Here is a 21,360-nt window from a genome sequence, read left to right on the forward strand (position 1 = left end):
CAATCTTGCTCAAAGCTTTACTAAATTTAACATTGGAAAGTATTTTCTCCCCAGTATTCAGTGCGTGTTTAATATTAATCTTTAGCCTACATCTTCAGTATAAAACTACTTATCCTTTTCATCTGGGAAGGTGAGAGTAAGTTTTCCTGTCTTTTCCTCTGGAAGTTAGTTGAAGAGTGTTCTCATTCACCTCTAGATTGAGTAACTTCAGTTTGTTCAGCCATTCCATGTGGTTTCTAGACTTCTGATCTGTTGTTGATGCACTCTGGATTCTTTCCAGTTGGTCCACTTACTAAAGTGGAGCTTGTGAATGTAGACACATTATCTTAACTGAGGCCCTAGCAATGCGAAGTAGAAAGGATTGCTTTATGGGTTTCCAGCTAGCTTTATGCTGGTACATTTCAGGGTAGTAGTAGGGTGTTTTCCACAGAAGTTGGTGTTATTGACTGCACTGAACTTTGGTAAAGTTTGTAGCCTTCAAAAAAATTGCTGATTCCTGAAACGTTAGTTTCATATGTCATTATATTCTTCATATGACTGTAGCTTCACAACTCAGTATGTTTGGCAGGAACTCTAGCTTCAAGATATTCTTGACAAATTAGAGAAGTGGACTGAAATTCATTAAGAACAAATGTGAGGTATTACAGTTTAGTAGACTAAAGTGCTCCTGCCCATCCATCATATCCAAATATATGCTACCAGCTTTGGTTTGGGAGGTCAAGGGGTACAATCTAAACTTGGCCAGAGTCCTGAGGTTTTAAATTTTCCGTTAAAAGATCTTGTATTTTGATAATGTTTGTAGCAAAGCTCACCCCCCTGTGACTGTGAATAGTGCACACTGGAAGCGGGAAGAAATGAGCAAGACACAGAACTGTTTTAAATTGATGTTGCTGAGCATTTGCTGTACCATTGCTACTCCTGGATCAAATACCTTGTAAAGCTAATATGTGTCAGCTGAGAGCACTTTGAATGTATATTCCTGTCCAATGTATTTGTAGGCACTATGAGAGTATCAAATAGTCTTGCATCCGAAACAGGTCCATGTGGTACTTCCTGCCTGACTCTATTTGAATCATACAATATTTAGGTTGGAAAAACCCCTTAAGATCATTGAGTCCAACGGTTAACCTAACACTGCCAAGTCCACCACTAAACCATGGCCCTAAGTACCACATCTACAAGTCTTTTAAATACCTCCAGGGATGGTGACTAAAACACTTCCCTGGGCAGCCTGTACCAGTGCTTGACAATCCTTTTCGGTGAAGAAATTTTTCCTAACATCCAATCTAAACCTCAGCTGGCACAACTTAAGGTCGTTTCCTCATGTCCTGTCATTTCTTACTTGGGAGAAGAGACCAACGCCCACCTCACTAAAACCTCTTTTAAAGTAGTTGTAGAGAGCAATAAGGTCTCCCCTCAGCCTCCTTTTCTCCAGGCTAAACAACCCCAGTTCCCTCAGCTACTCCTCATAAGACTTGTCCTCTAGACCCCTCACCAACTTTGTTGCCCTTCTCTGGACATGCTCCAGCATCTCAATGTCCTTGTACTGGGGGGCCCAAAACTGAACACAATATTCAAGATGCGGCCTCACCAGTGCCGAGTACAGGGGGACGATCACTTCCCTACTCCTGCTGGCCGCACTATTCCTGATACAGGCCAGGATGCTGTTGGCCACATTGGCCACCTGGGCACACTGCTGGCTCGTATTCAGCCATCAGTCAACTAACACTCCCAGGCCCTTTTCCTCCAGGCAGCTCTCCAGCCACTCATCCCTGCGCCTGTAGCACTGCATGGGGTTGTTGTGACTGAAGGGCAGGACCCGGCACTTGGCCTTGTTGCACCCCACACCGTTGGCCTCAGCCCATCGATCCAGCCTGTCCAGATCCCTCTGCAGAGCCTTCCTCCTCTCAAGCAGATCGACACTCCCACCCAACTTGGTGTTCTCTGCAAACTTACTGAGCGTGCACTCGATCCCCTCACCTGGTCATTGGTAAAGATATTGGAGAGATCTGGCCCCAAAACTGAGCCCTGGGGACCACCAAATGTGTCTGGCTGCCAACTGGATTTAATTCTATTTACCACCACTCTTTGGGCCTGGCCATCCAGACAGTTTTTTACCCTGCGAAGAGTACGCCCGTCCAAGCCATGAGCAGCCAGGTTCTCCAGGAGACTGCTGTGGGAAATGGTGTCAAAGCAACAGGGTGAAGCTTAAGTGAGATAGACATTACTTTTGGTAGTTTGAAGTAAAGATCATCCCATGAGTTTACAGTCTTTAGTTGATGCAAACAGCAAGCCTGCTAGATAAGGATATCAAAAACTCGTGGTAGAGGGTTTTGTATAGTCTTGTGGTTTTTTTCCCTTTGATGGAAATTTGATGGAATTTTGCAAAGAGATGTTGTGTATCTGCATACTAATCCACATCCTACCCCAAAGCCTGGTTCTGGGCTGTACCCTTTGCTGGTCAAAATCGCAAATTTTGTAGCCACTGATTTTTTTTTTTTTTTGTACTCCTGTGCATAGAGGAAGTTAATTCGTGTCAAAAGGGAGGCGGCCTTTATTTCTTTCCTGTTACGAGAAGCATTTTTTAATTTACGTATGGTAGATTTCTGTAGAGCAAATTCTAAAACCATCAGAAACCTTCAACATATCTGCAGTGTTCGCTAAGATGGATGCTTTTGCTTGAGTGATGCTGCTTTATATCATATTCTTGGCATGAAGTAGTGCTTTTCATTAATGCCCAAAATAGGTGAGATGTACTTTGTGCTTACTTAGACTTGTTCACCAGAATACTTCAGATCTCTTTGTATCTCAGCGACCTAGACGCATATCAAGCGGATGAACTAAGAAATGTGTTTTCAGATACAGCAGATCAACTTGATTAACTACAACTTAAGTACACACCCTTGGTACACACTCATCTGTTGTAGTGCATCCTCATTGTAGGTTGCAGCTACTGAATGTAATGCTGAGAATGACTGGAAAACTTTCATTCTGTTGAGTCATTCAAAATGGGATGATGTTTCTCTGATTTTGTCTTTTTTCCTATCTTACTGAAGCTTATGCTATGGTCTGATAAAGCCTCCATTTGTAAAACTAGAAAAGCAGCGAGGACATAGCTGACCATCTGGACACAGAGAGGCCAGTCAAAATCAAATTAAGGCATTCTGACTCATTTTCAAGGTGGTTTAGTTCTTTGATATTTTTTTTTCTCCCGTGCTGCATCATTTCATTGAATGCTTGGATCAGCAGCATGTCTTCGCACAACACTGCAGTAAGCTAGGCTTTTAATTATTAACACTTATTTTTCCTCAGAAACTCCTTCCAAACAGAATTGATAAATTGCAAATGAAAATAAAGGTGCAAAATAATGGAGGCACCATGGAGTTGTGAATGCTGCCATCCAACCTACTTCATTTTTGCCTGAGTAAGATAGCAGACTTATACTGCAATTCAGTTGTATGTTGTGCTGGTATGGTCAAAAGTGCAGCATTTTAGATTAGTATCGCTGCTACTCATAAGAATATTTTTATTTAATTAGTAGGTTGGTTGGGTTTTTTTGTGGGGTTTTTTTTGTGTATAACCTGAAGAAGTTTAAAATTCTCTAAATTACTTTGTAGATATATGTATCTTCCTATAGCTTCCAGGAGGAATTTTTGTGTAAAATGTATTTTAAAGAGATTTGTATCTGGCTTCATCTGTAGCCATGTATGTAAACATGCATGACAGCATACTTGTCCTTTGTGTTCTATAGGTTAGTATCTGCTGGAGCTACTAAAGTTTATGCCATTCTTACTCATGGCATCTTTTCTGGTCCTGCTATTTCTCGGATTAATAATGCATCGTTTGAGGCTGTTGTGGTAACTAACACAATCCCCCAAGAAGAGAAAATGAAACACTGCCCAAAAATTCAGGTACAGTGGTGGTTTTGTCTCATCTGTTTAACCTCTGGATTTGTATTTTACTGTTCACTGATACTAGAATTTGTGCCTTGAGAGGAAAATAATATTCTAAAATATATTGTGCAGCTTTGTTGTTTGCAGAATGTCTTGCTAAAATATGCCAAAGAACTGTTCTAAGGGCATTCAGGCAGTACAATAGAGTATTGCATAATTTTTGGTATCTGCAACAGGTTGAGTATGCCTGCCTGTGGAGGAGTGGCAAATGTAGAAGTTATTGTGGATGCCACAGAAACCTTAGACGATGACTTTTTAAAGAAAAAAATACGCTAATGAAAAATGCACAAGATAACAATGACATATGTTTCTTTTCAAAATCCAAACTGAAAAAACAAAGCTGACTGTCGTGGTTTAACCCCGACTGGCAACTAAGCCCCACACAGCTGCTCAGTCACTCCTCCCCCAGTGGGATGGGGGAGAAAATCGGAAGAGTAAGCATGAGAAAACTCAAGGGCTGAGATAAAGACAGCTTGATAGGTAAAGCAAAAGCCACGCAAGCAAGCAAAGCAAAACAAGGAATTCATTCACCGCTTCCCATCGGTGGGCAGGTGCTCAGCCATCTCCAGGAAAGCAGGGCTCCATCACGTGTAACAGCGAGTTGGGAAGACAAATGCAATTGCTCTGAATGTCCCCCCTTCCTCCTTCTTCCCCCAGCTTTATATGCTGAGCATGACGCCATATGGTGTGGGATATCCCTTTGGTCAGTTGGGGTCAGCTGTCCCAGCTGTGTCCCCTCCCAGCTCCTTGTGCACCCCCAGCCCACTCGCTGGTGGGGTGGGGTGAGAAGCAGGAAAGCCTTGACTCTGTGTAAGCACTGCTCGGCAGTAACGAAAACATCCCTGTGTTATCAACGCTGTTTCCAGCACAAAGCCAAAACACAGCCCCATCTAGCTGTTGTCAAGAAAATTAACTCCACCCCAACCAAAACCAACACAATGACTTATGTTGGTAGCTCTTACATGAAATTGTTTTGGGAAGTTGTGTGTCCCTTTTGGAGTTTTTCCTTAGTACAGAGTGGAGGAAAGATTGGCTTGGAGTTTTTTTTTCTTAATGCAGCACTGATTTTCTAAAAAGCTTAAAACTTATTTGGTATTTATTGAAACAAAGCAAGCACTTTAAAGATATGTTTCCCTTAAACTGTATTTGTATCATGTGGACACTGCTATCTGATGGCTAGAACAGTCTTTTTGAAAACATGCCCTGTGCCAGAAGTCTTCAGCAATCTTATTCAATGTGTTCTTACTCAGTTTTTGAGTTTGTACTTTGTAGTAATGTAGTTCTTACGTATATGTTAAGTACCTAATGCTTTAATGTTGTTTTACTTCCTAGGAGAGGTAAGAGAGCACAATGGTAAATTGAATGTTTGTTCATATGTTTATAAACTGTATAGTTTATTTTCTTAGTATCACATAAATTTTATCTTCTTGACATTTCTTTCAGTTTATTGACATTTCCATGATCCTGGCTGAGGCAATTCGAAGAACGCACAATGGTGAATCCGTGTCTTACCTGTTCAGTCACGTCCCCTTGTAACCGCAGGAGATTACACTGCATCTTTGAAAAGGTCCCTTCAGCTAGCACTGTTGTTCTTAACAATGCATGTCAACCACAAGAAATTAGTATCTTTGTAGAATTCCAGAGCTTGTATGTTTAATTATTATATTTGTCTTGTAATTACCATTTGTTCTTTGTAAATGGGCAATCAATCTCTGACTTGCAGAAACTTTATGAATTCCCTTGAAAGACTGGAAGTCTTGTGTATTATGTAACTTCTCTTTTATGTGCCTGTCCCCACTTTCTGCTCAACTGCTGCTTTGGATCAGTTTTTCTATACAGAACTGCAAACTGTCCGTAGAACTTTTAATAGGATGTATGCATGTAAGATCATTTTCTGTGTTAAGCTAAATGTTGCAGGCTTGGGTATCTTGTATCTGTCAGGCAAGCAGTAGTTGGCTTTTGTTTTATGCTTAACTACCATTAATAGTATTTTGTAAGCCCTAACAGAATGTAAAGTTCATGTTAATTTTGAGGAACTGTTGACACATCCATAGTTTCAACTGTGTTTCATACACTTCACGTTCTTCTTTCCACAAGATGTATGCGGCTGCTGTTTTCTTTTGTAAAGCTCCCATTACATTAAATCGTTTGCTTAACATCTATTCTGTGCAGTTACTGTCTTCAGTTGTAAGATTAATGTTTCAGTATTCCTGGGATGATTCATTTTATGTGTTTCACTAATAAGGACCAATCTTTAATGATGAGTAGTTTGCTTTAAATTCCATTTTTTCCCTGTAGTTTTTGACATTCCTTGATTGTGATCATATGAATCATTTCATAGCGGTGTTCCTGTTAATATTGTAAAGCTTCACTATGCAAAGTCTAAACAGCATATTTAAACACATGTATTTATGGAAGCTGGTCTCTACCCACATTTACTTTTTTTAAAAAGTATCTGAAAATACTTTTTTTCCCAAACTGCACAGTCAATAGAGCTTCAGGTTGCTATTACAAAGTACCACAGTACTTTACTGTGCAGCCAGTGAACTCTGGTAGACTGATTAGTGCTGAATATTTTAACGTTAGAGAATTAAAATCGTTGTGAAAACAGTTTCGCCTCTTGTATGCTGAGAAACCTGATGGTTAAGTAGTAGTAATGCAGTCAGTAGTAGCTTCTGGGTGGAAAAAACCCCAAATCTAATACTGTAATTTTAGGTCTTTGAATCCTTCTATGGAGTGTTTTCAGTCTTCCTGCTGAAAGGAAGAGTATGTGTGTGTTAAGATAGCATCCCTGCACCTAGGTCATGGGAAGGCTGTTTCCTACCTGAAATTGCAGTTGTTAATTACAAAAGCATTTGCCATGCTTGAAAGATGCTTCTTTACTGTGGATCTGCATAAAAAATAGCACTATTTCATCCTATCTTGCTTATTCTGGGTTATATTAATAATGATTAAATGTTATATTATAAAATGGATTTTTTTCTATTCCATTTAAGACAGACTTCAGCCAGACTACTCTTTTGGTTCCTCTGAGAAGGAATCTATTTTGTCTTTATGTGTGGGTTTCTTTTTCCTATATGAAAATGAGTAAAACAGAATTTCACCTGCACTGCTTTCAGCAATGAATCCAGAAATGGGGTATATAGGACATTGAGAACTAGTGGCTGAACTGAATTCTTATCACAGTGGAATTCTTTATTACAGTTGAATTTTCAAAAATATAACATAATGTAAATTAATTTACATTATTTTTTTATTCGGTAAAGCAATTTTTAAAATGCAACATTATTGAGCCTTTTGTTTTGAAAATATTATTTTGCATTAGGTTGTTAACCCCGAGTCTGTGGCCACATAATTATGCCAAAGTTTAGACCTTATTACTACACAAGATATACAATTAATTTAATGCATGGTGTCAGTTCAGTTCTATAGATCAGGTCTTTGTTACAAACAATATGCTGAATTTTTTGCCTTTACTGTGCACAAGTATTGTAAATAAAACTTGAAAACTACTTGTGCCAAGAGATTGCTTGTGGTTTTATTCTTTTTATACTTTTTTGGGGGGGCGGGGGGGAGGGACGGGGACATGGGGTGGGGACACCACCATGCCCTGCACAGGTCAAATAGGGAAGAATGCAGGCATTGATTCTCATGCAAACCTTGCACGTAAATCATGCTTGAGCTGTCTTGGACATAGGATGAACTGTTAATCACACCAGACTGGTACACATATTTATAATAAGATCATCCTTCTCTTCTTTTTACAGTCTGACAGAAGGGACACAATGTTTAAATTTCATTGGGAGTTTGAGTTAACACTTTATGAGCAGTCAGAGGTCTTATTTCTCAGACTGTTGTAAGCAAACCCACTCAGCTGTATTTAACTGGATGAGATGGGGGAAAAGAGCAGAAGGAAAATAAAGAATTAAGCTGACTGTGTCTGCTGCATTTTGTGCACTTAAATGCTTATGAAGAGTTATAGGTGAATTCTAACAGCTCTGTGAAAACCCCATCCATTTTGACAGAATTAAAAGCATGAAGTAGAAAATTATGAGGTGTTTGGTGTTTAATGCTCTATGCTCCTTGGCCCATTCTGGGATTCTGGTCTGAAGCTCAGATGGCAGTTCAGGCTTGTGGAAAACTTTCTTCTCTCAGCAACATTATTTTGACATAAAATTAAAAATACTGCACTGTATAGCAGAAGTTAGAGGTCATAGTTCATATTCATCTATAAACCTTATTTTAACTCATTCTGCTGCCCTAGTGGAAGTAAAAATTTTTGTCTTTCTCAGTAAAAGTACTTGAAGTTTGCAACCTTTCTGGAAGCTCTTGCCATGGACTCCAGAGTTTTTAAATGTCAAAAGCTTAAAGCCTGTTGCTAAGGCAGTGGGCTATTAGGAGTGAAACCTGAGCATGTTTTCACTGCACAAGTTCCCTCGCGGAGTTGGTCAGGCATCTGTTGCAAGTGCTGGTGCTCTGCGGTCTGTTGCATGTTGTGTGGTGGCTGACCCTGGCTGGTGGGCAAGCCCCCACCCAGCCAGACTGGGAAGACATTCAGGAGGGCAGAGTGAGAGCAGCTTGTGGGTGGAGATAAAGTTAGCGTAATAAATGAAGGAAAGAAAAAAAGGCAAATAGTGCAAAACCAATCACTAACACACTCTGGCCAGCAGACCGATGCCCAGACAACCTTCAAGTGAAGGCTGCTTTGGTGAAACTCCCCCCAGCCCCCAGGTTTTTTGCTGGGCATGGCACCATACAGCATGGGTTATCCCTTTGATCAGCTGGGGCCTGCTGTCCTGGCTGCGTCCCCTCCCAGCCTCTTGCCCACCCCTAGGCAGCTTGCAAGAGGGGCAGTGTGAGAAGCAGAGAAGGCCTTGAGGCTCTGTGAGTTCTCCAATAGCTATAACACTGGTGTATTTTCAACACCGGTTTAGTGATAAGTCTAAAAAACAGCACCGTAGGGGCTGCTATGGAGAGAACTAGCTCCATCCCAGCCAGACCCAGGATGGTAATTGTGAGTGAGAAATGAGGTATGATTGTGGATGCTTCTCTCATTCTTCTACAGGCCAATGATGTGCTGTACTTATAAGAAAAGATAAAGGAGGGAAAAGAGAGAGGTCCTTTGTAAAAGGCATTGAAGAAAAAGTGCTAAGATGCCAAGAAATGGCCTCAAGTTCAGCCAGAAAATGTTTTGTTAGGTGTTAGGAAAAATGTTTTTCAAAACTGACTCAGGAGCTAGATTTCCTCTTCTCCTATCACTTGTTACTTGGGAGAAGAGACCAACACCCACCTCGCTACAGCCTCTTTTAAAGTAGTTGTAGGGAGCAATAAGGTCTCCCCTCAGCCTCCTTTTCTCCAGGCTAAACAACCCCAATTCCCTCAGCCATTCCTCTATAGACTTGTCCTCTAGACCCCTCACCAGTTTTGTTGCCCTTCTCTGGACACGCTCCAGCATCTCAATGTCCTTCTTGTACTGGGGGGCCCAAAACTGAACACAATATTCAAGATGTGGCCCCATCAGTGCCAAGTACAGGGGCACGATCACTTCCCTACTCCTGCTGGCCGCACTATTCCTGATACAGGCCAGGATGCTGTTGGCCACATTGGCCACCTGGGCACACTGCTGGCTCGTATTCAGCCATCAGTCAACTAACACTCCCAGGCCCTTTTCCTCCAGGCAGCTCTCCAGCCACTCACCCCCGCGCCTGTAGCACTGCATGGGGTTGTTGTGACTGAAGGGCAGGACCCGGCACTTGGCCTTGTTGCACCCCACACCGTTGGCCTCAGCCCATCGATCCAGCCTGTCCAGATCCCTCTGCAGAGCCTTCCTCCTCTCAAGCAGATCGACACTCCCACCCAACTTGGTGTTCTCTGCAAACTTACTGAGCGTGCACTCGATCCCCTCACCTGGTCATTGGTAAAGATATTGGAGAGATCTGGCCCCAAAACTGAGCCCTGGGGACCACCAAATGTGTCTGGCTGCCAACTGGATTTAATTCTATTTACCACCACTCTTTGGGCCTGGCCATCCAGACAGTTTTTTACCCTGCGAAGAGTACGCCCGTCCAAGCCATGAGCAGCCAGGTTCTCCAGGAGACTGCTGTGGGAAATGGTGTCAAAGGCTTTACTAAAATCCAGGTACGTAACATCCACAGCCTTTCCCTCATCCACTAGGTAGGACAACTTGTCGCAGAAGGAGATCAGGTTAGTCAAGCAGGACCTGCCTTTCATAAACCCACGCTGGCTGGGCCTGATCCCCTGGTTGTCCAGTACTTGCTGTGTGATGGCGTCAAGACGATCTTCTCCATAACCTTCCCCTGCTACCGAGGTCAGGCTGACAAGCCTGTAGTTCCCTGGAGCCTCCTTCCAGCCCTTCTTGTGGATGATCGTCATATTTGTGAGGCTCTGGTTGACTGGGACCTCCCCGGACAGCCAGGACTGCTGATAAATGACTGAAAGTGGCTCAGTGATCATTTCTGCCGGCTCCCTCAGTACCCTTGGGTGGAGCCCATCCGGCCTCATAGACTTTGTGTGTCCAAGCGGTGTGGCAGGTCGCTAGCCATTTCCCCTTGGACTATGGGGGCTTCATTCTGCTCCCAGTCCCTGTCTTCTGGCTCAGGGAAATGGGTGTCCAGAGAACAACTGGTCAAAGACTGAGGTAAAAGCGGCATTAAGTACCTCATCCTTTTCCTCTGCCTTTGTCACTATGTATCCCTACACATCCAATCAAGGGTGGAGATTTTACTTCGCCCTCCTTTTGTTGTTCATGTATTTCTAGAAACATTTTTAATTGTCTTTTACCACAGTAGCCAAATTAAGTTCTAACTGGGCTTTGGCCCTTCTAATTTTCTCCCTGCATAGCCTCACAACATCCTTGGAGGCCTCCTGACCCACCTGCCCCTTCTTCCAAAGGTCATAAACTGTCCTTTTTTTCCTGAGTTCCAACCAAAGCGCTGTGTTCAGCCAGCATGCTCTTCTTCCCTGCTGGCTCGTCTCTCAGCACATGGGGACAGCCTGCTTCTGCACCTTCAAGATTGCCTTCTTGAGGAGTGTCCAGCCTTCCTGAACTCCTTTGCCCTTCAGGACTGCCTCCCAAGGGACTCTGTCAACCAGGCTCCTAAACAGGCCAAAGTCTGCCATCCAGAAGTCCAGGGTAGCTGTTCTGCTGACCCACCTTCTTATTTCTCTGGGAATAAAAAACTCATTTCATAATTGCTATGCCCAAGACAGCCTCCAACCACCACGTCACCCACAAGTCTTCTCTGTTCACAAACAGCACGTCCAGCGGGGTGCCTTCCCTAGTTGTCTTCCTCACTGGCTGCGTCAGGAAGTTACCTTCCACACACTCCGGGAACCTCCTAGACTGTTTCTTCTCCACTGCATTGTATTTCCAGCAGATGTCTGGTAAGTTGAAGTCCCCCATGAGATCAAGGGCCAGCAATCACGAGGCTTCTCCCAGCTGCTTATAGAATATTTCATCTGCCTCTTCTTCCTGGTTGGGCGGTCAGTAACAGACTCCCACCATGACAGCTGCCTTGTTGGCCTTCCCCCTGATTCTTATCCATAAGCACTTGACCCTTTCATCACCATGGTCAAGATCTAAACAGTCAAAACCCTCCCTAACATACGGGGCTGCCGCACCACCTCGCCTTCCTTGACTATCCCTTCTGAAGAGTTTATAGCCATCCACTGCAGCACTCCTGTGCGAGTCAGCCCACCATGTTTCCATGCTTGCAACTCTACCACAGTTTTCCAGCTGCACAGTCATATATGACTGTTCTCAGGTGCTTCCATTGTTCTAAGAGAAATACCTATATCATGTATATGTTGTGTATTTGTAGAAATATACATAAAGGGAGAAAGGAAATCAATCCATAGAAATTGCAGTCCATGAAATTAGGATTAAATAACCTTTCTTGCGTTGTAGCCCTCTCCCCTAATAATGTCAAGCACAGGTTTTTAAAAGGCAGTATCAAGTCCTATAATAAATGACAGTACCATGTTTCATGGTCTCTAGAAGACCATAAATTGACACACTTGCATGTTTAATGTGAGCACCCTTACTATTGCTTTCTTGCCCCAATCTTAAGCATTTTTTTCGTATGGAGCTGCTTTCCTGATTTGTGATTTGGTCGGGTCCAACAGTGTCTGAGTTCCTCATTGTTCTGCAGAGACTATTCCACTGCTCCCTCGTGCTCTTGCCTGAGATTGACTTCATAAAGCATGGCAGGGTTACCTACATGAAACTTTTCAAATTGTGGTGGTACTGCAGGCTAGTCATTTCATCACTAAGAAACAGGACTAGAGGTTATCCAATTCACAAGTGCCCAAACTCCTCTGAACCAGCCAGTTGCATGATTTGCCAGCAGCTCCTGCGTTAGCCTGCACCACCACTTCCAGCATTGCTGCCTTGGCACTTCTCCTCCTCCTCATCCCCCAGAGGAAGGCAGCAATGCCCTCTCTGTCTACACTATCTATTGACATCTTAGGAAGGGGGAAACAGGAGAGGTGGAGTTGCGTTGTGGACCCTGGAGAGCCTGGAAACTAACTGTGTCTTATTTCAGGTATTTCTGGATGCCTACTTCCTCCGTGGAAGGTAACTCACTTTTAATAACAGGAAACAGGGCAGGCAAGCAGCAGCATTGTGGGAACAGTGATATTCCATTGTGGACATTGGAACTGTAAGGGACCAGCTGTATCATCTGAATGTTCACAAGCCCATGGGGCCTGGTGGGATTCACCCCAGAGTTCTGAAGGAGTTAGCGGATGTTATGGCAGGATCCCGCAATCATCTACCAAAGGTACTGGGAGTCTGGGGTGGTCCCTGCTGACTAGCTAGCCAATGTTATTCCAATCTACAAAAAGGGTGTGAGGGAAGTCCCAGGGAACTACAGACCTGTTAGTATAACCTCAGTTCCTGGTCATGGAGAAGATCATACTGGGTACTGTGGAAAGGCATTTAAAGAATAAAGAAATCATCGGACACAGTCAACATGGATTCGCAAAAGGAAAGTCCTGTTTAACTACTATGATATCCTTCTGGTAAGGTCACCTGCCTAGGGGATGAAGGCAAGGAAGTGGATGTAGTTTTTCTGGGTTTTAGTAAGGCTTTTGATACTGTACCGCACAGCATCCTTCTGGACAATTTGACTGTGGGATGAGCGCGTTCGTGGTGCACTGGATGAAGAACTGGCTGAATGGCAGAGCTCAGAGGGTTGTAGTGAATGGGGCTACATCTGGCTGTTGACTGGTCACCAGTAGTGTTCCTCAGCATTCAGTTCTAGGGTCAGTTCTGTTCAGTATATTTATCAATCATCTAAATGCACCATTAGCAAGTTTGCTGATGATACCATGATGGGAGGTGCTGTTGAGTGTCTTGAGGGACAGGAGGCCTTGCAGGGGGATCTAGATAGATTGGAGCATTGGGCAATAATTAATGGGATGAAATTTAACAAGTCAAAATGCCGGATTCTGCACCTAGGACAGACCCATGCCAGGCACAAGTATAAACTGGGATAGGAGTGGCTGGAGAACAGCCCTGCAGAAAGGGATCTGGGGGTGCTGGCCAACAGCAGGCTCAATATGATTCAGCAGCGTGCCCTGGCAGCCAAGAGGGAAAACCATGTCTTGGGCTCCACCAAACACAGCATAAACAGCAGGTCAAAAGAGGTGATCGTCCCACTGTGTCCAGTGTTGGCACAGCCTCACCTTGAGTACTGCGTGCAGTTCTGGGCCCCACTATTTAAGAAGGATGAGAAGGTCCCTGAATGCATCCAGAGGGCAACAAAGCTGGGGAAAGGGCTGGAAACATATTCTGTGAGGATTAGCTAAGGACTTTGAGCTTGTCTAGTTGGGAGTAAAGGAGGCTGAGGGGTGACCTCATTGCTCCCTACAGCTTCCTGAGGAGGGGAAGAGCAGCAGGAGGTGCTGATCTCTTCTCCCTGGTACCCAGTGATAGGACACATGGGAATCGTTAAAAGCTGTGCCACGGGAGATTTAGACTTGACATTAGGAAGCATTTCTTTACTGAGAGAGTGATGAAACACTGGAACAGGCTTTCTAGAGAGGTGGTCAATGCCCCAAGCCTGTCAGTGCTTAATAGGCTTTTGGACAATCCCTTTAATAGCATACTTTAACTTTTGGTCAGCCCTGAAGTGGTCAGCCAGCTGGACATGATGATCATTGTAGGTCCCTTCCAACTGAAGTAGTTCTGTTCTGTTCTGTTCTGTTCTATTCTATTCTATTCTATTCTATTCTATTCTATTCTATTCTATTCTATTCTAGAATGCCAGGCACCTTTGGTTTCAGCAAACAGTTTTAACCTGTTGTCAACACCAAATGGTCAGTCTTGGCATCAGGGTAGCCTGGTGTAGCCTCAGCTTTCAGAAATGGGAAAGTCTATATCTATGATGTGTCTCCCTTAGTGATATGTCAGCGCACCAGGTGGTTGGGTAAGCTCTTAGCGCAGATCTGTGAGGGTCTTCCCCCTCACCAGAGCTCTGAGTGCTTCTTCTGCCCTTGTTGTAGGTCAGTCTTCTCTACTATCGTCTTCTGTTTATTGTTCTGGTTAGTTTTAGTGCCTTCAAATACATTTCTGCAACTGCTATCAGCAGGGTTCCCACATTTTTACATCCCTTAAGGCTTCTGCAAGTGATTTTGTTATCATTTCCTCAACTTTGCAATGCATTTCTCTTTGTGATTCTTTTTGTACTTCTGTCTACATCGGTTTGAAGAGTCAACTTATATATTTAAAAAATTGGGCAACTTAACTTATCTCTGATAATTTCCTGGGTAAATTATGCAATGTGACACTGAACTTCCTATTAACCATGAATACTTGGGGTGCTATCATTATTATTGGAATGAAGGTTAGCACATTAGAGAAAAGACATTACTGCAAGACACTAAGACTTTAAATAAAGTACCCAGCTTTACGATAAACATGGTAGAATCCTGATCTTTGATAAGCAAACTAAAGCAACTTGCTATAAGTTTTCCTTTAGAAGAGAAAAGAAAAAAAATTTAATGTTCACCAGTCCAATTTCAATCTAACTGGAAACCAAACCTGTAGATGAAGGATTAAGGCAATTAAAGTCTTCTGTTCTATTTTAAATTATATTCTTCACTCACAGAGCTGGCAAAATACACGTGTTTTTACCAGTGGGTCGTCCCCTAGCACGTCTTGCAGTAGGAAGTACTTTTCTGCTTTCGGTTACTTTGTGTTTCACAGGAGGCAAAAGAGATTTTGCACAACATCTGAGGGAAACCTGAACTTTTAAAATCAGTAAATCAGTGACTCCCTGTGCGTCTAAAAATCAAATTATGGTTCTGAAGTTCCGGAATCCTGAGCTTCCCTGCATCTACTTCCCATCTTTTGAAGGGAAAAATTGCTGTATTTGGCGTCCCACATGTCTTAGGTTAAAAAAAAAAAAAAAAAAGGCAAAAAAGCACTCTGTGTTTCTATTAGTGTTCAGCTGAAGTTGCACTTTCACTCTGTATGGAATTGAAACTCATGTGCTCTCAGCTGAGTGACAGTGAGTTCATAATATGAAGAAAATAAAATCAGACTAGTCCAAAAGAAAAGACAAAGCATCAGTACAGCTATTAAAATTTCTGAAGTTTGCAGGTATAGACTGCAAATAAAATCTCCAAAGACGCTGGGCACCTGTCAAAAATTACAGGGTTGGGTGACTGGACACTGTGCTTTAGAAAACCTACTTACAACCAAAGCGAGTGGGCGTTAAGCATCTCATGCTTCAGCAATGTTTGTGTCTTATACCAGGGATGTGGTTAGGTGCTTGAAGAAATTGACTTTCACAATCCAGCTTGTGCCAAGTCATTCTCTTATTTCACAATTAATTAAGCATATTTGCTTTACAATAAGGTGAATAACTATAAATGAGTGGAAGCTAACTTTCTCTTCTGGTGACATACAATCTGTGAAATCTTCAGAGTGGAATAGCAAGTGTAGGGTGTTTGCAATGAATGCTTTCCTCCTACCAGAAATGCGTTGAATGGTCATGCAGAATGGAGCAGCGTTTTAGTGAGACATCTGCATTAGCTGCAATAAACCCCAATGGAAACCTCAGTGCATCTTGCATGGAAATTAAAATCCACTTACCAGTAAATAGCAGAGGAAATGTATTTCATTACAGTACTATTAGTAATCAGGCACAAAGGTGAGAAATATAGTCCTGAACCTAAAGTGAATTAATGAGCCCTTTCCTAGGCCTTGATTGAAATAGCAATGGTGCTGTACATTTTCTTGGTTTTATTTATGTCTATATGACTCGGCCACTAAAACCAGGGAATTTTAAAGTATGACTGCAAATTCTTTCCCTGTTCTTCAGGTTCTACTCTTCCAAAATTTGTTCCTCAGCTCCGCCACAGTCAGAGAAATTAGGAACAGCTATTTAAAATGTAAAGAAAAATATGTAGGGAAAGAAGACATTAAAAAAACCCCAACCCACCTAATAAATATCATAACCATTGTACTAGTCTGTCCTGCTAAGCATAGAAACTTCTAAGCAAGAAACTCTCAAGCAGACCCCCATGTTCCATGAAACTGGACTGTCACCAGCTTAGGCCTACCCATGTCATCTTTAACTTGGGCCCTTCTACACTCTCCCACACAGTTTTCATCTTTTTTATATGCTGTTTCCTATGCCCTTATCACTATCCTTTTTTCCTGGTTTATTTTGGTTCTCTTCCCCAAAGTCCTGTTCACTTAATAGACATTTCTTCCACAAAATATTCAGCTTCAGAGATTTGTCCCAGTTCTTGAAGGTATTTGCAGCAGAAATGAGCACCAAATAATAATAATGATAACAATAAAAATTACTAGACTTCCAAATCTAAAATATTATTAATATCAATTAACAATTTCTGTCTCTCTGTTTGTGCAGCTTACACTAAAAAAGGCAGGGGGAGGAAGAAGGAACTTGAGCTTCTGCAAATCTTAGTTTTCTGAAGTGAATGTTACCCTTATGTAACGCATTTGTCTTTGTCTCCTGATTGATCTTAGGCTTTGTTGCTAAGTGTTTTGCAATAGCCTTCCTTTGGGGTTTCCTGTGGCTTTCATATTCATCCTCTTGGAGTAGGTCATATTGCAGTTCTTTGTGGTATGACAGTGTAGCTAGGTGAAATACACAGTTTGAAATGAAAACTGTGTTCAAAAGTAGCAAAGAAGAGAGCATATTGCAGCATATGAGACCAAAAAGGAGAAAGAAAAAAACCCTTTAGTCACAACAGCACGTGGATGTATGAGTAATGTGAGACTTTGTTTAAAAGGGAAAAAATAAGAGTACTCAGTTCTTTTTATGGAGGGTGGAGGAGTAAATGAGGTACTGTTGTTTTAATTTTAAGTACAAATGTTTGAGGAAGTAGGTTGTAGCAGTTGTTTCACATTTAATTATTTCTCAAGTCGCAGTCCAGCTGAAGGGTAGTGGTAAAGTAGTGATCGCTGCCTTTGTCTTGAGTGATTCATGTCATTTCATACTCTCCTCTGCACTTGAGCTGAACCAGTGGGGACCTCTTTTATGCTGTTTTCTTCTGGCCTGATTTACTTTCTCCTCCAGCGACAAATTTGCCGGACCTGGAAGCACATAGAAAATGGTAGGTTCAACTTTCATTTTAAACTTGCTTTTAGGCCTCTTTGACTGGAATTGATGTGGAAGACTTTCAAGAAAATATTACTCTTTTCTGCTTTCCACATATTCCGATTTACTGTTGTGGTTAGAAGCTGCAATACATAACGACAGGAAACGAAAGTATTTATTTGCGCTAAGTGGTTAGCATTTAATTGTACTACTGTGCTACAGGATGCATATAATAATGTCTTTTCTAACTGCTATAACTCCGAGGTGTTCTTTTTCCTCTAGTCTTTCCCCCTTTTGCCTCTTAAAATACATATGGAATACCTACAGAAAAACTTCCTTCAGAAACATGTAGCTGTGTTATTGCTGAATATTTGAAGAATACCCTAAATCAGTATGGGTTTGTGCATGTGATAGTTAATATCAGCAGATTAGTTCGTTTTGAACTTCTTATGAAGCCAAGAGTAGGTCACAGAGAAAAGGCCAGTTCACATGCATACTCTAGCTGTACTTTTAAATTAGCTTCTCATTGCAAAGATGTTGCACAAGTCACTTGTTTCTTCTAATTAAAACAATCTTTTTATTTGTTCTGGTACTATAACAGACACAAGGTATTACACGTGCAAAGAGTTAGACACAGCAGCAGAATGTAGCAATTTACAGTTAAAATAGCTAATGCATTAAAAAGGTACCAGGAAACAGAAGGGTATACAAAGAAATGAAGCACAAAGATGGTAGGAGCTAGGCTGGCTCTGCAACAACACTTAGGTTCCTAAAATTACTGCAATACCTAACCATTCAAAATCTGAGCATTGCAAATGTCTCAAAAGGCATTTTTTGACTTCTTAAGAATTGTACAAACATATCTGTGAAGGCTTTTAAGGCCTAGATTCATTACACCTAATTTTAGGCACCTAAAACTGCAGTGTCAGTCTCCGTTCAGTGTGTAGTCAGGCAGGGCTCCTTCCATGTTCAGAGCTGAGCAGCGCCTGCAGAGAGGCTTCTGTCTCCTCAGTCCTGCTCTTTCTTTAATGTCAGTGCAGCCCAGGTTGATAGCAATGAATTGAGTAGCCTAGGTAAGCACCTAAAATTAAGTGCCTGAGTGCAGTGGCTGAGTATGAGTTCATGTAGAAAATTTGTGGCAATCCAGACTGCAATCTCACTTTGCCCAGGTCCTACTCTAGTGCTTGGATAGAGGGTTTTAATTTGGTTCAGCAAATCTTTTAAGGCTGATTCTAATTAATTTTTCCTCAAGAGCAGAAAATCCATGGTTTGATCCCCAGTTAACAGAAGAAGTCTTCCTTCCTTCTTTTAAAGGAAGACAGGCTGCTGGAGTTTGATCCATGGGGGTTGTCTGTATTTCCCTCAGTGGCTGCAGGTACCGTGTCCATGGCTGGCGATGGCTGGCACTTCACAGTCTGCTGTGGCATACATTGACAGATAAAAGTAAATGGCATCTGTGTGATGAAGTGACATGTCCTGCGGTGCAGAGAGTCTCTGTGGTTTCCCTGCCACCTCTCTGCTATGCTCCATGGGCACCTGCCTTGGCTAACGACCCTGGCCCCTGGGGTATTTTGGTCCAGTCAAGTAAGAGATGGAGGTAGGCAGGAGCTGGGGCACCATGCACCATTCAGTTAGGACAGTCACTTTCTGGTTTTTCATTAGTCTAGTGAAGTCTTTTACATGCAGAACGTAGTGTGTCTCTTGGAAAAGAAGGAAGGCAAAATATTTACATGAACACATCCAGATTTTTCTTTGGCAATGTCCCTTTTCAGTCAAAGAAAGACCTTCAGTTTTCCATGCAATTAATATCAATGGTAGAGCCCTTTCTTCTCCCTCCCACAACCCTGCCCATATTAGTGGAGGAAAAAGGGTTATATAAATAAAGCTAGGACAGTGGAAGGAAATCAATGCGTTTTATCTTCTCCAAATCGGCTCCCTACTTGCTTTGATTATTCTGATTCCTCATTTTCATCAAAGTGCTTTTCTACATCAGGAAATCAGAAAAGTTAATCATCCTCAAAAGCTGATTGGTTAGAATATACTGAAGACACTAGTGAATGTTCTTACCCAGTGGCCTCCGTCTGGGTGAGTTTCCAAAGTGAATTGCTATAACCAAATGAAGGTTACTTTGATTCTTAATCGATGACTTCACTAGTTGAAAATAATGAAATGTGAATTCACGGGCATGGCCTGGTTAGTCCAGGTTAGCTGTCCCATAGAAATTGTATGAATGATAGTCATGGCTACCCATGGTGATAGTTAACTAGAGTGCCTCATTTCTGAGGATCTGCTGAAAAGAAGCAAGCACTGTAACTCTTCCTGGCAATGGGAAGGGGAATTGCTGTAGAGAAAAAGCTGTGGTGTAGTACCGTACCAGGTTACTGATATAAATCTCATGTAACAATACATTGCGGTCAAGGTCTGCAGTGGACTTTTACATTTTTTCCTTCTATACTGAAGCTTTGTATTCAAAAGCTGACTGAACGACTCCAAAGTGACTCTATTTGGCTGTTGAATCTAGGTAGCAGAAGTGCAGTGCTCTGTGAGACTTGATCTGGCTTTTCTCATATCTGCTGCCCTGCTAGTCATTGGAGCACTCCTCCAGATACACAGATGCATAGATGCATAGGTAGATTTAGCATAGTTATCTAAAGTAATGCAGAAACACAAAGATATACAGGGGTCTAAGTAAACAGAGTGTACAACAGGAAGCCTCAATTAATCTCCAAGTCTGAGTCACCTAGAAGGCATATCTTAGGCAACACTCAACAGATGTTTGAGCACGTCTTTATATGCTCTTGTATCCCAACTAAAAAGAAAAAACATTTCCATGTAGCCTGAACACTTTACCTAGTCATACCTAGTCCATGCACAACAAATCGTGGTTGTTTAAGAGCGGTCTGTGTGCCATGCACCTCCAAGCCTTCAACACTGAGTTTTCCAGGGAAAAATTATGACGTTGATTATTGTGGGTTTTATTGTCTTTAAATCTCTTGACCAGCATCAGACACAGGCAGTTAAGAAGCAGTGCAAGGCAGCAAAATGATCATGGCTTCTCTGCCTGTTCTAGGTAAGACAAGGCTGGCAGCCTGCTTGCCTGGCTGGCTGCCTCTGGCCAGAGGGACAGGGTTTCTCTGACATTGACTGCTGCTGAGGAAGTAACTAGTATGTCATGAAATATTAAAAGCTTATTGCTCTTCCCATAATACAGACAAATCCATAAAGTAGGCAAGACCACGAAGACTTGACAGACAGACAGCATGTTTTGGAAGGTCCTTTATATGCCTGTAGGATTTTGTCTCTGGTTATTTACTGATTATTAGTCTTTTATAAGACATGCTCAAGCTTAAATCTGCCTTTGATTTTCATTTTTACACTTCGCATTGCTACAGTGCCCTCTTGGCCCTCTGCCCTTATTTGACAGGGAAAATGCAAGCTGCTGTTAAACGGTATGAAAGTATAGCCATTGGCTGGCTTAGCTCAACCATACATTGATTCTAACACTTACTAGACACTCTTTCATGCAGGCATGAATGACATGGCAAACCAGAACCTGGGAAAAATAAGGCAAGACTACAAAGCTCTGGGGGTGTGATTGAAAGGGATTGGTGCTCAGGTTAGCTTTTCCTCCGTTTTACCAGTTACAGGAAAGGGTGCAGGCAGCAACAGACACATCATGCAAATCAACACTTGACTAAGTGGCTGGTGCTTTCATCAGGGTTTTGGCTTTCATGATCATGGGACATTCCTGATGACTATAACCTCTTAGGGAGACATGATCCTCCTGACTAAAAAAGGCAAAGGAATCT

The 21,360-nt window shown here is 42.3% G+C and overlaps 2 protein-coding genes across 5 annotated transcripts in view; both read left to right on the forward strand.

Moving 5' to 3' along the window:
• PRPS2 (phosphoribosyl pyrophosphate synthetase 2) overlaps positions 1 to 7,477 on the forward strand; it is a 30,386-nt gene extending 22,909 nt beyond the window's left edge. For all 3 annotated transcript variants that reach the window (XM_075095505.1, XM_075095510.1, XM_075095518.1), the window contains 2 exons: positions 3,752 to 3,911; positions 5,397 to 7,477. In XM_075095505.1, the coding sequence (XP_074951606.1) occupies positions 3,752 to 3,911; positions 5,397 to 5,489 (253 nt within the window). In that variant the 3' untranslated portion in view covers positions 5,490 to 7,477. The remainder of the gene's footprint in view (positions 1 to 3,751; positions 3,912 to 5,396) is intronic.
• Positions 7,478 to 17,482: 10,005 nt separating this feature from the next.
• Positions 17,483 to 21,360, forward strand: part of LOC142058415 (toll-like receptor 7) — a 35,959-nt gene continuing 32,081 nt past the window's right edge. For both annotated transcript variants that reach the window (XR_012660969.1, XM_075095555.1), the window contains exon 1: positions 17,483 to 17,567. Coding sequence is in view for 1 of the 2 variants with exons in the window: in XM_075095555.1 (XP_074951656.1) it covers positions 17,565 to 17,567 (3 nt within the window). In the remaining variant the exon portion in view is untranslated. The remainder of the gene's footprint in view (positions 17,568 to 21,360) is intronic.

This window comes from Phalacrocorax aristotelis, chromosome 1 (genome assembly GCF_949628215.1).
Source record: "Phalacrocorax aristotelis chromosome 1, bGulAri2.1, whole genome shotgun sequence".
Taxonomy (NCBI): domain Eukaryota; kingdom Metazoa; phylum Chordata; class Aves; order Suliformes; family Phalacrocoracidae; genus Phalacrocorax; species Phalacrocorax aristotelis.